This window comes from Arvicanthis niloticus, chromosome X (assembly GCF_011762505.2).
Source record: "Arvicanthis niloticus isolate mArvNil1 chromosome X, mArvNil1.pat.X, whole genome shotgun sequence".
Taxonomy (NCBI): Eukaryota; Metazoa; Chordata; class Mammalia; order Rodentia; family Muridae; genus Arvicanthis; species Arvicanthis niloticus.
In genome coordinates, this window is record NC_047679.1 from 50,475,828 (window position 1) to 50,492,182 (window position 16,355).

At 38.1% G+C, this 16,355-nt stretch overlaps 1 protein-coding gene across 1 annotated transcript in view; it reads right to left on the reverse strand.

Moving 5' to 3' along the window:
- LOC117694863 (heat shock factor protein 3-like) overlaps window positions 1–16,355 on the reverse strand; it is a 46,181-nt gene that overhangs the window by 18,819 nt on the left and 11,007 nt on the right. Inside the window, exon 3 of the mRNA XM_034485879.2 lies at window positions 10,459–10,586. Coding sequence (XP_034341770.1) covers window positions 10,459–10,586 — 128 coding nt within the window. The remainder of the gene's footprint in view (window positions 1–10,458; window positions 10,587–16,355) is intronic.

Sequence of the window (16,355 nt, forward strand, 5' to 3'; positions counted from 1 at the left end):
AGGACATGAACAAAAAATAAACATCACTAACTACAGAGACTCCCCCAAGAATACTGAAAGCAGTACAAGAGACATCACATACAAAGGCAGGCTTCTAAGAGTAATGTTAACAATGAAAAAGCTACTAAAAATCAGGAAATGACATATTTCAAGTTTTGAAAGACAACTTCAATTATTATACCCAGCAAAATTATTTGTGAGAACTTAAGGAAAAAGAAAGCCTTTTCATGAAAAACAACAACAGGCTAAACACATTCATGACCACAAAGCCAGCTCTATGGGGGATACTTGAAGGAATCCTTTGGAATGAAAGAGAACACAGGAAAAATAAATTATACTTCCATAATAGTTTGGCAAGGAATAAGAAAACTCCAAACCACAAAACAATATACTATCAGGAATTAGCATACATCTTTCAACAATAAACTGATTGTGACAAATATTAATTCCCCAGGCAAAGGACAAAGACTAGAAGATTAGGTTAAAAACAGGATCTATTGATTTGTTCCCTCCAAAGAAATGGCAGTTCTTATGTTGAAAGGATGGAAAATGTTGTTTTTTTTTCCTAAGCAATTGAAACAACAACAACAAAAACCCTCTACCATTCGTATATTATAATCAGAGCAACAGATATACAGAACAAAAAGAGGATAGAGAAAACAGCCAGAGAAGAGCCACACATCACATATAAAGGAAACCTATCAGAATAACAGTTGATTTTTCAATGGGAACTTTGAAAGCCAGAAAAGGATGAAACAATGTAATCCAAATTCTAAATAAATACAAATACCAGCCCAGACTATTGTACCTGGAAAAGCAATATGCTAGAGTTGAAGGAGAAAGAAAAACTTACTATATAAAATACCAAAGAGAATTCATGTCTATTAAACCAGCCTTACAGGTTATATTGTAAACAGTACTTTGAGCTGATGAGAGGATTGACCATAGCTAAAAGACCATAGAGGAAAAATGAAGATATAATTACTGACACACAAAATACAACTAAGAACACAACAACAAAATGAATACAACCAGGATACACCTTTCAATAATAGCTTCAAATATAAATGGCCCCAACTCTCCAACCAAAAGGCATTGGCTCACTGAATGGATTAAGAAATAAAACTAATTTTTTATTTAAAAACAGGAAACACCTTAAAACGAATGGATTGGGTGCTAAGAACCAAGGGGGCCAGGAAACAAACAGGCATTGCTATTTTAATGTCTAATAAAAACAGACATCAAAGTAAAATTGATCAGAAGAGATAAAATGACACATCGTTCAAGTCAAAGGAATAATTAACGAAATGGAATAAAATTCCAAACATACATGCACCAAACTCTGGTGCACCCATTTAAATAAAAAGTGTAAGATTAATATTAATGACACAGATTAATAACAACCCAGTAACTATAGGTGATTTAATACCCCTTTTCTTCCAATAGACAGGTCATCTGGACAAAAAACTTCAGAAATAAATGATATCATATGTCAAATGGACCAACAGATAACTACAGAGTATTCCACCCAACACCAAAGAATACATATTCTACTCAGTAGTACATATAGTACATAGACCAACCATATCTTGGGACACAAAATAAATCTTTACAAATTAAAAAAAGATAAAATAACTCTTTGTATCCTCGTTAATATAACAAAAACCCTCTAGTAAATACACAAACTCATGGAGATTAAACAACTCATTACTGAATGATGACTGGGAGAAAGAAGAAATCAAGATAGAAATAAAAACCTTCATGGAAATAAATAACAGTGAAAACACAGTACAATAAAAAAACCTCTATGAGGGAAATTTATGGATCTAAATGACTACACCACATGAAGCTCAAGAAGGAAGACCAAAGTGTGGGTGCTTTGGTCCTTCTTAGAAAGAGGAACAAAATACTCATGGGAGCAAATAGGGAGAAAAAGTGTGGAGCAGAGACTGAAAGAAAGGCTATCCAAAGACTGCCCCACCTGGGGATTCATCCCATATACAGTCATTAAACCCAGACACTATCGTGGATGCCAAGTGCATGCTGACAGGAGCCTGATATAGCTGTCTCCTGAGAGCCTCTGCCAAAGCTTGACAAATACAAAGGTGGATGCTCACAATCAACCACTGAACTGAGCACGGGGTCTCCAGTGGAAGAGTTAGAGAAAGGACTGAAGGAACTGAAGGGGTTTGCAACCCCACAGGAAGAACAACAATATCAACCAACCAGATCCCCCAGAGCTCTCAGGCACTAAACCACCAACCAAAGAGTACACATGGAGGGACCCATGGCTCCAGCTGCACATGTACCAGAGGATGGCCTTGTTGGGCATCAATAGTAGGAGAGGCCCTTAGTCTTGTGAAGGCTCGACCCTACAGTTTAGGAGAATTTGAGGGCAGGGAGGCAGGAGAGGGTGGGTGGGTGGAGAAACACCTTCATAGAAGCAGGGGGAGGGAGAATGGGATAAGGGCTTTCTGAGGAGGGGACCTGGAGAGGGGATAACATTTGAAATGTAAATAAAGAAAATATCCAATAAAAATAAATAAAAAACAGAAAATGCAGAAAAAAATTGACTTAATGCTGCAACTAAAAAATTGGAAAAGCAAGGACAAACCAACTACAAACACAGTTGATGGCAAGAAACAATACAATTCAGAGGAGAATATAATGATATAGGTATGAAGAAAACAATGCAAAGAATCAGTGAATCCAAGAACTGATTCTTTGAAAAGATAAGTAAGATTAATAGACTACTGGTCCAGCTAACCAACAAACCAACCACCACCACCATCACCACCACCACCAAAACAGAAATACAGCAATCTAGCTCAAACCTGTGAACTCTCTTTGTATGTGTAATCTTGCCTCTCTCCACTTCCCTCAACTATCTGCCATCTGTAAACCCACGAGCCTATTTCTAGACCTTTGGCCATGAATTCTTCATTGATGAGGCCCCCTTGTGTGACTTAACTCAGATGCACAGTATTTTCTGGTACCATGGAAACTAGATGGAAGGAAGGAGGCTTTCAAATGAGTGATAACAAACAGGTGCCTAATTGGGCTTAAGGTCTGATCATCAGGAGGGAAATCAAGCTAGGTAATAGAAACCTAGCTGACTTCCTGGGGCTAGTGAGGTCATGAACTTTAGAAAAGAATCTACTATCTGCACTTTGGTAGACCAGCATAATTCCTTACTACATTCTACATCTTATCCTTATACCCACAGCTATCACCTCTCATCAAAGAAGCTTTTCTTTTCAGAAAATGGAAAGCATCTTAGAAAATGGACACAATGCAGATATCAATGGAATGTGGAAAACATAGCCCTATAGGATACATTTACATCACATCCCCTGCATCCATAGTTCAGAAAATATCATGGACAAGGGTGGAAAAAGATTTTAAGAGCCAGAATATCAGGGAGCCTGCTGTAAAATAGTCTCTCCAAAATACAACTCCATAAAAATAGACAAGAAAAATGTCAATATTGATAAACATGCCAATGCAGAAGGAGGAAAATGTCATGGTGTCCCACCCATGGGATCCCTGGAGATCATATATATCCCTCTTCCAGGGATAAGGCACCTAATTGGTTATTTCATATGAAGCTAGCACAGAAACAACAAAACTGGATTCAGAATGGTGTGGTTATATATTTGCACATACATATGCATGTGTAACAATAATAATTAAAAGATCACCAATTTGAGAGTGGACAGAGGGTCATGGAAGAAGAGGTTGGAGAGAAGAGACCTGGAAGGTACTAGAAGGAGTTAAAAGATGGGTGTAAGGAATGTAATTCTGTTTTAATAAAAATATATAAGATAAAAATTTAAAGGCAGTGGTGGTGCATGCCTTTAATCCCAGCACTTGGGAGGCAGAGGAAGGTGGATTTTTTAGTTTGAGGCCAGCCTGGTCTACAGAGTGAGTTCCAGGACAGCCAGGGCTATACAAGGAAACCCTGTCTCGAAAAACCAAAACAAAAATAACATCCAAAATAATATTAAATGAAAACAAACAATCACTGTCATTTATCCAAAGTCAACACATCACAGACATATCTGTGCATCAATGTTATTTTAGGCCCTAGTTATAATAGCTAAGTTACAGGTCCAAACTTGGTGTGTAGCAATAGAATATGGATAAAGAAACTGTTGTAATATATATGATGGAAGTTCTTTTCAACTATAATTATGAAGTTTTGTTATTTGTAGAAAAATGGATATAACTAGATACAATCATATTTAAAGAAGGAAATTAACTTGATGTGGTCATATACATTTTAAATCCCAGCTCTTTGGAGGCAGAGGCAGGTGGATCTCTGTGAGTTCATGGCAAGCCTGGTTTGCATAGCAAGACTGTGTCTCAGAAAAATAAATAAATAACAAAGGAATGACACTAATCTTAGAAAAAAAAATATTGTATGCATTCTCTCATCTGTGATTCCCAGATTTCAAATATTCACACACACACACACACACATGTATGTGTGTGTATGTATATATATATACATATGAATGGTAGAGGGATTGGGGCAGAGGGCAGAGGATAAGGGAATGACACAGGAGAATATGCTCAATAGATAATGAGTTCTTGTAAGAAAGTATTTATACATTTAATAAAATTTGAATCAAAATGTAATTACTTATTTAAAATTTACAATACGACTGGTTCCTTCCGGTCTGGGCCAGAGCACTGAGCAGATCTTGGGTGGCAGCTCTGCCCCCAACCTCCAAGAACCCAGAGGAAGCAGGGATCCCAGGCGCTCTAACTCAGGCAGTGTCTTAGGTAAGCAGACAGCAGGGCCTGCCCTAAACAGGGAGTAACTGGGAACCAAAAGGACCCAGGAAGTCACTCCCGGCCCGGAACACTGGTTCCTTGTGGTCTGGGCCAGAGCACTGAGCAGATCTTGGGTGGAAGCTCTGTCCCCAACCTCCAAGAACCCAGAGGAAGCCAGGCGGTGGTGGCGCACGCCTTTAATCCCAGCACTTGGGAGGCAGAGGCAGGCGGATTTCTGAGTTCGAGGCCAGCCTGGTCTACAGAGTGAGTTCCAGGACAGCCAGGGCTACACAGAGAAACCCTGTCTCGAAAAACCAAAAAAAAAAAAAAGAACCCAGAGGAAGCTGGGATCCCAGGCGCTCTAACTCCGGCAGTATCTTAGGTAAGCAGACAGCAGGGTCCACCCTAAACAGGGAGTAACTGGGAACCAAAAGGACCCAGGAAGTCACTCCCGGCCCGGAACACTGGTTCCTTGTGGTCTGGGCCAGAGCACTGAGCAGATCTTGAGTGGCAGCTCTGCCCCCAATGTCCAAGAACCCAGAGGAAGTAGGGATCCCAGGTGCTCTAACTTGGACAATGTCTTAGAAACTAGTTCTCAGATCTGAGGCCTGGATCAGACCTCTGCCAGGTCTGCTGTTGTGTGGACCCCGGATTCCACCTGAGACATACTGGAAGATCCACTCAACCCAGAGCCACAGAGGAACAACTGAACTCAGAGTGTCAGACAACATATCCTGAGATATTCTAGAGGAGACACTGCACCCAGAACAGCAGACAACTAGCTGGACTTACTACCTTGGAGGCACCATATCCTGAGGCATCCTAGAGGTACCACTGTAATCAGTGCAGCTGGAAAAGATCCCAGAGACATCTGGACCCCTAGGAGATCAGACACAAGCTAGATAACTGGAAAGACAGGCTTCAGTCAGAGACAGCAAGTACAGGCAGCACTAGAGTTAACCAGATGGCAAAAGGCAAGAACAAGAATGTAAGCAACAGAAACCAAAGTTACATGGCATCATCAGAACCCAGCTCCCCCATCAGAGCAAGCCCTGAACACCCCATCACAGCAGAAAAGCAGGAATTAGAATTAAAATCACTTCTCATGATGATGATAGAGGGCTTTAAGAAAGACATAAATAACACTCTCAAAGAACAGATAGAAACCCTTAAAGAGGAAACACAAAAATCCCTTAAGGAATTGCAAGAAAATGCAACCAAACGGGAAAAGGAATTAAACAGAACCATGCAGGAACTAAAAATGGAAGTAGAAACAATAAAGAAATCACAAATACCCTGGAGATAGAAAACCTAAAAAAAAGATCAGGAGTCATAGACACAAGTATCACCAACAGAATACAAGAGATGGAAGAGAGAATCTCATGTGCAGAAGATACCATGGAAAACATTGACACAACTGTCAAAGAAAATGCAAAATACAAAAAGCTACTAACCCAAAATATACAAGAAATCCAAGACACAATGAGAAGGCCAAACCTAAGGATAATAGGTATAGATGAGGGGGAAGACACTCCACTTAAAGGACCAGTAAATATCCTCAACAAAATTATAGAGGAAAACTTCCCTAACCTAAAGAAAGAGCTGTCCATAAATATACAAGAAGCCTACAGAACTCTAAATAGTTTAGACCAGAAAAGAAATACTTCCCGCCACATAATAGTCAAAACATCAAATGTACAAAACAAAGAAAAAATACTAAAAGCAGTAAGGGAAAAAGGCAAAGTAACATATAAAGGCAGACCCATAAGAATTACACCAGACTTCTCACTAGAGACCATAAAAGCCAGAAGATCCTGGACCGATATCATACAGACCCTAAGAGAACACAAATGCCAGCCCAGACTACTATACCCAGCAAAACTCTCAATCATTATTGATGGAGAAACCAAAATATTCCATGACAAATCCAAATTTACACAGTATCTCAACACAAATCCAGCACTTCAAAGAATAATTGTTGGAAAACTCCAACACAAGGAGGGAAACTACAACCTAGAAAAAGCAAGAAAATAATCTTCCAAAAACTCCAAAAGAAGATAGTTACACAAACATATCTCCATGGATGTTAGCCCAAAAGCTTGGATTAGCGAAGACTCAACCCACAGACCACATGAAGCTCATGAAGAAGGAAGAGAGGGGATGCCTCAGTTCTACTTAGAACGAGAAACAAAAATGCTCAAGGGAGCAAATAAGGAAACAAAACATGGAACAGAAACTGAAGGAGGGGCCATCAGGAGACCATTCCACCTGGGTATTCACTAAACACTGTTGTGGATGGCTGGAAGTGCATAATGTGAGGAACATGATATAGCTGTCTCCTTAGAGGTCAGCCAAAGACTAACACACTCAGAGGGCGATGCTCACAGTTAACCACTGATATGATCAGGGGTTTTCCAATGGAGAACTTAGTGAGAGGACTGAAGGAGCAGAAAGGGTTAGTGACCCCAGGTGGAAAGCAACAATACCAAACAACCAGGGTCCCCCAGGGTCTAAACCACCAGCCTGGGAACACATAGGGAGGGACCCAAGACTCCAGAGGTATATGTAGGGGAGGATGGCCTTGTCAGACATAGGTGGGAGAGGAGTTTCTTGGTCCCATAAAAAAAGAAAATGAACACAGAGTGGGGGGGATGTGAGGGTGGGGAGGGGATAGTGGGGGGGGTAGATGTGGTCACTGCCTCATAGAAGCATGAGGAAGGGGATGGGATAGGAGGTTTCTGGTGGTGGGAGGAAGTAGGGTAAGGGGATAAAATCTGAAACGTAAATACTACAACCAATTTTAAGCAAAAAAAAAAAAGTCGTCAGAACCAACATCTTTAAAAAAAATGTCAGCCCCCTGGGGGTGGGAATTTTTTTTTCTTGGTACTAAAACTTGTTCTGAGAATTGTATATTGCAGAATACACAGCCTTGGTGTATCTACTCATCAAGCATACTGAGCAGACCTGCCCAAACCTCCGATGTCCTGGAATTCCATCTGGATTCAGTGAAGACACAGCATCAGAGGCTTATCAATTTACTCTTCCCCCATCCCTCTTCTAAAATCTCAATGCCCTTAATCAGCTTGAAGAAGTTAAAGAAGAGTCAGTGCCCTTATTCCCTGAGCTTGGGGGACTAATGTGGTTAATAATGGTCTGTCTTTCTAGGGAAAAGTAGTGGTTTTGTTGGAACAGGGAGGATTAGCTAGGACTTATTGCATAGCCATAACCTATTGGTAGAAATCTGTATAATTATTATCAAGATGAAGTTATAATTTCTTAAATGGTACAAAATTTACTTTGATTTCAAATTTAAGGTTTTCATTGGTATGAGCCTCTTATTAATATAAAAATGAGATGAATATTGATACTCTCATGGGCATTGTGCCTGTATAACACATTTAGGAATACAAGGCCTAGACACAGCCCTTTTTTAATTTTTTTAACTGATTTGGGACGGTTAACCTATGAGTTAAGGGACTATAGCAAATTCATGGTTTTGAGTTTATTGTTAGGGTGTTTTCCATATTTTATTTAGAAATAGCTGAGAGGAGTGAACAGACCACAGTCCAGGTTACCTTACATGGATAGTTGGTTTTCAAAACATCGAAGTCCATAGAACTGATGCTACAAATATTTATATATTAATGTTCATTTTGTTTAGAGACCTGTCTGCTCCTGACAGCTTCCTATATTGAATTGTAAGAAGAAATTGAGCATCCTTGGAGATACTCCAGTTGTGCGGTGACAGCCACTAGGCAAGAATTGCCTCTTTCCATCTATAGACAAATTACTGTCCAGAAAAGGACACACATGCAGAATACTCGACTGATTATATCTGCCTAGACAGAGTAATCAGCCCTTAATAATCCTGCATCACTAAGGTCTGTCAGATGATTCTGGGCCAGAAGGCTGAAGATTTGATGCTCCAAGGTTCGGTAGTATAGGGGCTTTCCAGGTGTTCAGCAGTCTCTATAAATTGGCTAAGTTTTAGAAGCTATGCTTAGTGCTTCCCATAACTTCAGTTAACTCAGTCATTCTGGATTTCTGATGGGGTTGAAGACCTATAGTCTCATAGCCAATCCTGGCTATTTACTTTGAGAGAAAAGATCTGAGTAGATGGTTTTCAGCTGACATTCATTCTAAAGCCAAAAAGCCAGGATCAAAAGTAAGTGTTTTAGTTAGAAGAGATGACAGAGGTTCTGGTTAGTCAACAGAATGATTGACTGGGTATTAGGACTATCTTGTACCTCACTGGTACAATTAGGAATAAGTATGCTCTAATTGTATTTTGAGAGAAAAGTTCTACTTTAACAGGCACAGTGATATGTAGGAGGAGCTAAGTGGGAAGGAGCACTGAGAGGAAGAGATGGAACAAGGAGAGAAGATGAAGAAGAGGAGAAGCTAGGTGATGAGAGAGAGAAAGAGAGAGGGGGCATGGAGGCAGATGTTCACATGTCTCCACCAGTCAAAATAGTTTTTATATCTAGGTTGGGTATTTGGTTACGATTCTGATTGAGCATTACCAAACTTATAAATCCTTTGATTAACATTTTAAAAAAATCGTATAAAAGCAGAAAGGAAAGGGGGGGGCATGGGACAGGGGTGTTCTAGGGAGGGGAAATGTGGAAAAGGGATGGCATCTTAAATGTAAATAAAATATAAAATAAAAAAGTAAAGTCACAGAAGTAGGGCTTAGAGTAGGGCATTTGAAATGTTTTGAAGGATGAACACCTAGTGGGGGGGGATTTGAGGGTGGGGAGGTGTGAGTGGGGGGTAGGTGGAGGCATATCTTCATAGAAGCATGAGGAGGGGGGTTGTGATAGGAGGTTCCTGGGTGGTGGAGGGAATAGGGATAAGGGGATAAAATCTGAAATGTAAATAATATCTAATAAAAATAATTTAAAAAAAGAAAAAAAATAAAATCAACTCAAACAAACAAAAAAAAAACAAAAAAAAATTTACAATACTGTGCACATTACCACACATTAAAATGAGGATACTTATGTAATCAAATATCATGTATTCCTAAGAACACTGAACTTTGATCATAAGAGAATAAGGATGGAAAAATTATTTTTTAGTTTTTTTATGATAATACTTTATGTCATAGTTCTCTAAAAAAACATCTTAGTACACATAAAGATTTTTAAAAATACATATTGAGTACCACTATTCTTAGTGGAAGTCTAAATGTTCTTTCTGTATTTGTTTTTGGTCCTGTACTTCCAGTAGACTGATAAGTTTCACATGAATTTAATTTCCAACACACAGAGACACCTTACAAGTGGAAAACTATGTTACTTCTTTATATCCAGCTTTGACTTGTCATCAGATCTGGGTTATGCAGATATGGGCTGTAATAATTTTTTTCAAAATTCAATATTCAAGATACTATTTCAAAATCTATCCTAGCTTCTGTTGCTTATTTTCAAAGATGTTATAGCACTATCTACATGATACAAAGGACACAAGAAAGTAGAACACACAAAAAAAGATGTTAAGTTTTTAGATGAACTAATACTTAATGGTCATGTTCAGAGCAAGCTGAAAGAGTACCTCACAAGCCAGTTTCCAATTCCAGTGATTTCATGCTAAGACTGAAGAGAAATCATAAAAGGTTTAGATTACTGAATGCCACCCTAAATCGCACAGAAAAGTATATAATGGTCTTCTTCCTACCTTTCGCTTAATGTTTGCAAGAAGACAGGCTTCTCCCCTTTTGAAAAGTGGATGGTGAAACTCACAAGTTATTTTATTCTCCTGGCTAGTCTTTTCATTCTGCAGTGGAAGCACCTTTCGGAAACCATCTAGTATAAGGAAAAAAATTAACAATAAGAAGAAATGCCATAATATAGATTCTAATATGAAATTTGGAAGGATCAGAACAAGTAAGTAATATTCAAGATGTTTGATTCATAAAATTGGTACTTGAATAGCTTAATTTCAAACTTGGGTAGTACTACCTCTTCTTACTGTTCTTTATGTCTGTGGCATGTGTGTGTATACAGACATATGAGCTGGCATGGTCTTCTGTGTGAGAGCATTTAGGAGGCCTGGGCTTGATGCCATGATATATTCTTTAATCCCCCTTTTACTTTATGTTGCCCTGGTTTTGAGGCAGCATCTCTCACTAAACTCGGAATTTGTTTTTCTGTCAAAACAGGCTGGCCATGTGAATTTCTTTCTGCCCCGTACTCCACAGTACTGAGATCTAATATGTGCAATCTGACTTTTATGTTGGTGCAGGGAGCCTGAACCCATTTCCTCCCACTTGCACAAGGAATTTCCCAACTGAACTGTCTTCCCAGCTCCAGAATTTGAGATCTTAATTTAAACTGCTTGTACATACTTGTCAGTGACTCTAGAGAACAAGTGAAGAATGATGGCTTGTATGCATGCATGCGTGTGTGTGTGTGTGTGTGTATGGTGTGTGTATAATATATTAATATTAAAGCCTTATTTTAACCAACATATTCCTTTTTTTTCCAATCACTGACTAAATGCCAAGATAGCACAATATGTCACTTATTTCCAAGTGGGCATAATACTACACGATCTGGATTTATATCTTCTTTTAATGCCATGTTCATAATTTGGAAAATACTGAAAAAGAAGGCAGTATGAAAATGAAAAAAAAAAAAGAAACAAAACATGGAATCAGAAAAAAAAAACAGTTTTGCTAAAATAATCCTGACTAATAAAAGAACTGCTAGAGGTATTGTCATCTCATATTTCAAATTGTACTATAGAGCTACAGTAATAACAACAGCATGGTTTTGTTAAATTCACACACCTATGGATACCTGACTTTTGATAAAGAAGCCAGAAATACACACTGGAAGAAAGACAGCATCTTTAGCAAATGGTGCAGGTGAAGCTGGATGTCTGCATGGAGAAGAAGGCAAATAGATCCATACTTATCGTCCTGCCCAAAACTCAAGTCCAAATGAATCAAACACCTCAACATAAAACCAGATACACCAAACCTGATAGATGCACTGACACAAGAGAAAATTTTCTCAACAGAACACCAATAGTACAACCACTAAAATCAACAATTAATAAACAGGACTTCATAAAGACGAAAGGCTTCTGCAAGGCAAAAGGCACCATCAATCAGACAAAACAGCAGCCTACAGAAAGGGAGAAGCTTTGTTATTTTTTTTTAAAGCGGACTCCACATTCAATAGAGGGTTAATATCCAAAATACATGAAGAATTCAAGAAACTAGCTATCAAAAAATCCAAAGAATCCAACTAAAGATGGGGTACAGATCTAAACAGATTGTTTTCAATAGAGTAGTCTCAAATGGCTAGGAAATGTTTAAAGAAAAGTTCAATGTCCTTAGCCAGCAAGGAAATGCAAATTTAAACTACTTTGTGATTCCATTTTACACCTGCCAGAATGGCTAAGATCAATAGCACAAGTGACAAGCTGGTGAGAATGCAGAGCAAGGGAAACACTTCTCCACTGCTGGTAGGCATACAAACTTTTACAGCAAGTATGGAATTAAGTATAGTGGTTCCTCAGAAAGATGGAAATAAATCTAGTTCAAGATCCAGCTATACAACTCTTGAGCATAAACCTAAAGGATGTTTGACCTTAATCATAAAGACACTTACTTGCTCAACCATGTTTATTGCTGCTCTAGTCATAATAGCCAGAAACTGGAAACATCCCAGGTGTCACTCAATAGAACAGTGGATAAAGAAAATGCAGTACACTTACATAATGGAGTATTACTCAGCTGTTAAAAAAATGACATCATGAAAATTTCAAGGAAATGGATGAAACTGGAATAAATAATCCAGGGTGAAGTAACCGAGACCCAGAAAGACAAATATGTTATGTAGTCACTTATTTATGGATATTGGCTGTTAACTAAATGATAACCAAGCTACAATCAGTAGACCTAGAGAGGTTAGGTATCAGAAAAAGACTAAGGATAACATGTGGAGCTTCCTAGGATGGGGGATGGAAGAGATTTTATGAAGTGATTGGGAATGGGGGAACTGGAATGTGAGGATTAAGTGGAGAGTATGAGGGACAATCTGATTTGGGGAGAAATTGCAGAGAAAAACAGCTAGAATTGAGGGGCATTTGAGGGGTGATATGAAAACCTAGTGCAGTGGAAACTTCCTAAAATATATAAGAGCTATTTTAATGAAGTCTCCAAATAATGAGGAAGACGGAGGCCTAACTAGCCATCTCTTGTCACCAAATGAAGCTTCCAGTACTGGAACAAGGTTACACAGAATTGAGTTGTTAGCCAAAGGGGTCCCATAAAAATCCCCAAATAATCCAGGCTTTTACCAAGATAGTAGATTGCTTTCTACAAACTGACAGCAAGGCCCCATTGTCAATGGGGTCTTGTATGCATGTGTGTGTGTGTGTGTGTGTGTGTGTGTGTGTGTGTGTGTGTGTGTGTATGTGTATGTGTGCATAATATATACAACTCATTGAACATGTAGATATTGAACTGATGCCTACATAGACACTTCACATCTATGGTCTACTGTTTTTGATATGGGAAGGTTCTGTGCTGGCTACCAAAAAATAAAAAAAAAAAAAAAAAGAAAGAAACAAAGAAAGAAAGAAAAAAACAAGTGCAAGCACCAACTTAGCAACCCAGACATAAAACTTCTGATCTATAATCTGTCCTGCATGCAAAATAGGCTAAGGCAATTGTGGTAGAAAGCAATATGTGATTTGAGTTAAGGACCACTCCACGAGATGGAAACCATACCCAATACTGCTTGTGTAACTAAGAAACATAGACTAGATAGACCAGAGACCTAGGGTAAAATACTACTTGTCTAAAAAAGGTAACAATAAAATCACTCCTAATATTATGCTATACTCATAGATCAGTGGCCTATTCAGCCAACATCAGAGAAGCTTCCTCCTGCAGCAGATGAAAACAAATTTAGAGACCAACAGGTAGACATTTAGCACACACACACACACACACACACACACACACACACACACACACACACACTATGGAACACATAGTTCCAAATGGGATGTCTGCATCAAATCCCTCCCCTCGGAGCTCATGAAACCCATCAGAAAAGGAGGCAAGAAGAGTTTAAGAACAAGAGGAGATGGAGGACAGCAAGAGGGCAAGGACCTCTCTATCAATGGATAAACGTTCAAATGAACTCAGAGACTGAAGCAGCAAGCACAGAGCCTGCTTGGGTCTGTATCTGTAAGGTTTGTATGGCAGTTACACATGTTTTCAGTCTGTATTTATCATGGAAGTTGTTTTCATTCCTCACCAATTATGACTGATAATTTTGCTGAGATATGATTGATAATCTGCTGGAAATGGGTCCCTTCCAAGGACCTCTTGGATGGTTACAGAGAGTTCTGAGGTGGTGCTTCCCAACAGTTGAAGAGTTGAGATAAGGAGATCTCTTTATCAGATAGCCTAGGACATAGGAAGGAATGGGGCCTAGCTTGAGGTGAAGCAGTGTGAGACCCCCAAAACACTTTCTCCACTCTTACTTATTGTAGTATTGAAATTCTCAGCTAAAGCAACAAGAGAAAAAGAAGCAAATAAAAACAGACATGAACATGAAAGGAAGAGATAAACTTATCCTTATTTGCAGATAATATAATTATGCACATAAGATAGTAAGCATGCTACCCAAAACTTGAACAGATAAACACTTTCAGCAAAATTTCAGGATATAAAAATTAACCCTCAAACCAGTAGTATTCCAACATACCTATAACAAATATGCTACAGAAATTTAGAGAAACAGTCTTACTCATAATTGTTGGCAAGTCCTGCCCAAATCCTGAAATAGACCCAACCAAGGAAATGAAAGGCTTGTAATGTGAAAATCTGAAAATATTCAAGAGAAAAAGAAGACATAAAAGATGGAATAACCTTCCATACTCATGAATTAGAAGAACCCATACTATGGAAATGGTCATTATACCAAATGCAACTTATAGAATGCAACCCCTATCAAAGTTCTAATATCATTCTTCATGGAAGTAGACAAAGATCTTAAAATTTATTTTAGTACACATAATACTTCAGATACACAAAAACCACTAAGAAAAAGAGTAATAAAGAGGGTACTACCATACCTAATTACCTAATTTTAAGTAATATTACAGAGAAGCAGCAACAAACCCAGCACAGTACTAGGACACACACACACAAATAAAACAATGGAAAATAATAGAAGATCCAGCTAGAAACTCACACGGCTACAGACGCATGATTAGACAACACTGCTAACAAAACATTCATTGAAGAAAGAAAGCTTAGTTAATAAATGGTGTTGGGAAAATTGGATATCTACGTATAAGCAAATGAATTTAGCATATTATCTCCCACCTTGAACAACAACAACAAAAAAAGCAACTCCAAATCAATCAAAGACAAAATGTAAAAACCTGAAAATCTGTACCTGCTAGAGGAAAAATAGGAGAAAACATTACAAATAATCAACCCAGGTAAAGACTTTCTGAATATGATGGCAGTGCCTCACTACATGAGCATGGGAATCAACAAATGAGACATAGTGAAATTAGAAAGCTTCTGTACAGCAAAAGAAACAGTTCTTTAGATGAAGCCACACCCTTTAGCATGAGAGAAAATTTTTTGCCAATAGTATATTTAAGAGTGTTAATATGTAGAATCTACAAATGACTTAAAAATCGAAACAACAAGAGAACAAACAACCAAAGAAAGAAGCTAAGGAATAGAACAGAGAGTTCTGAAAGAAGTTCAAATGCCCAATGAAATTTTTTAAATGTTCAACATCCTTAGCTGCCAGCAATGAGAATTAAAGCTGTTAAAACTCCTTTTAACCATATTCTGAAGAGTTATCATCAAGAAAACATATTACAGCAAATGCTGGTGAGGGTGTAAGGAAAGAAAAACCTTATTCACTGTTAGAAGGAATGTAAACTGTCAAAGTCACTATGGAAATTAGTGTGGATTTTTTTTTAAGGAAAACTAAAAGTATAACTACGTATGATACAAATAGATGACTCTTGGGGACATATGCAAAAAACTCTATCTTACCAGAAAGATTCCTGGGTATCCATATTCATAACTGCTCTATTCACAATAGGAAGTAAGAGGAATCAGCCTAAATGTCCACCAACTGTTTAATGGACAATGAAAACATAGTATATAAATAAAATGAAGTTTTACTAATCCAAAACAAATGAAATTATAAAATCTGCAGGCAAATGGACAGAACTGAAAATATTATATGAAAGCTGATAACTCAAGCTGAGAAGACAGACACAATACGTTTTTGGTCATGTAGACCCTAGGTCCTACTTCTTGTATTATATGGGAGTGATTATCTATAGAGAAGAGGAACATGGAGAGGTTCATGAGAGAATTAAGATCTTAGGAAAGGAGGTGAGGAGGGTAATAGAAAACATCTTCAGTTAAGAACATGGGACGAGTGCTTGTGAAGTAACAAGGTTAAACAGAATTTAATGAGCTTATCTGTGCTTAATTAATAGCAGGAAATTGCCCAAATATGATTTAAAAGGAAACATTTATTTCAAAAATTATTTTCTGAAGGATTATTTTT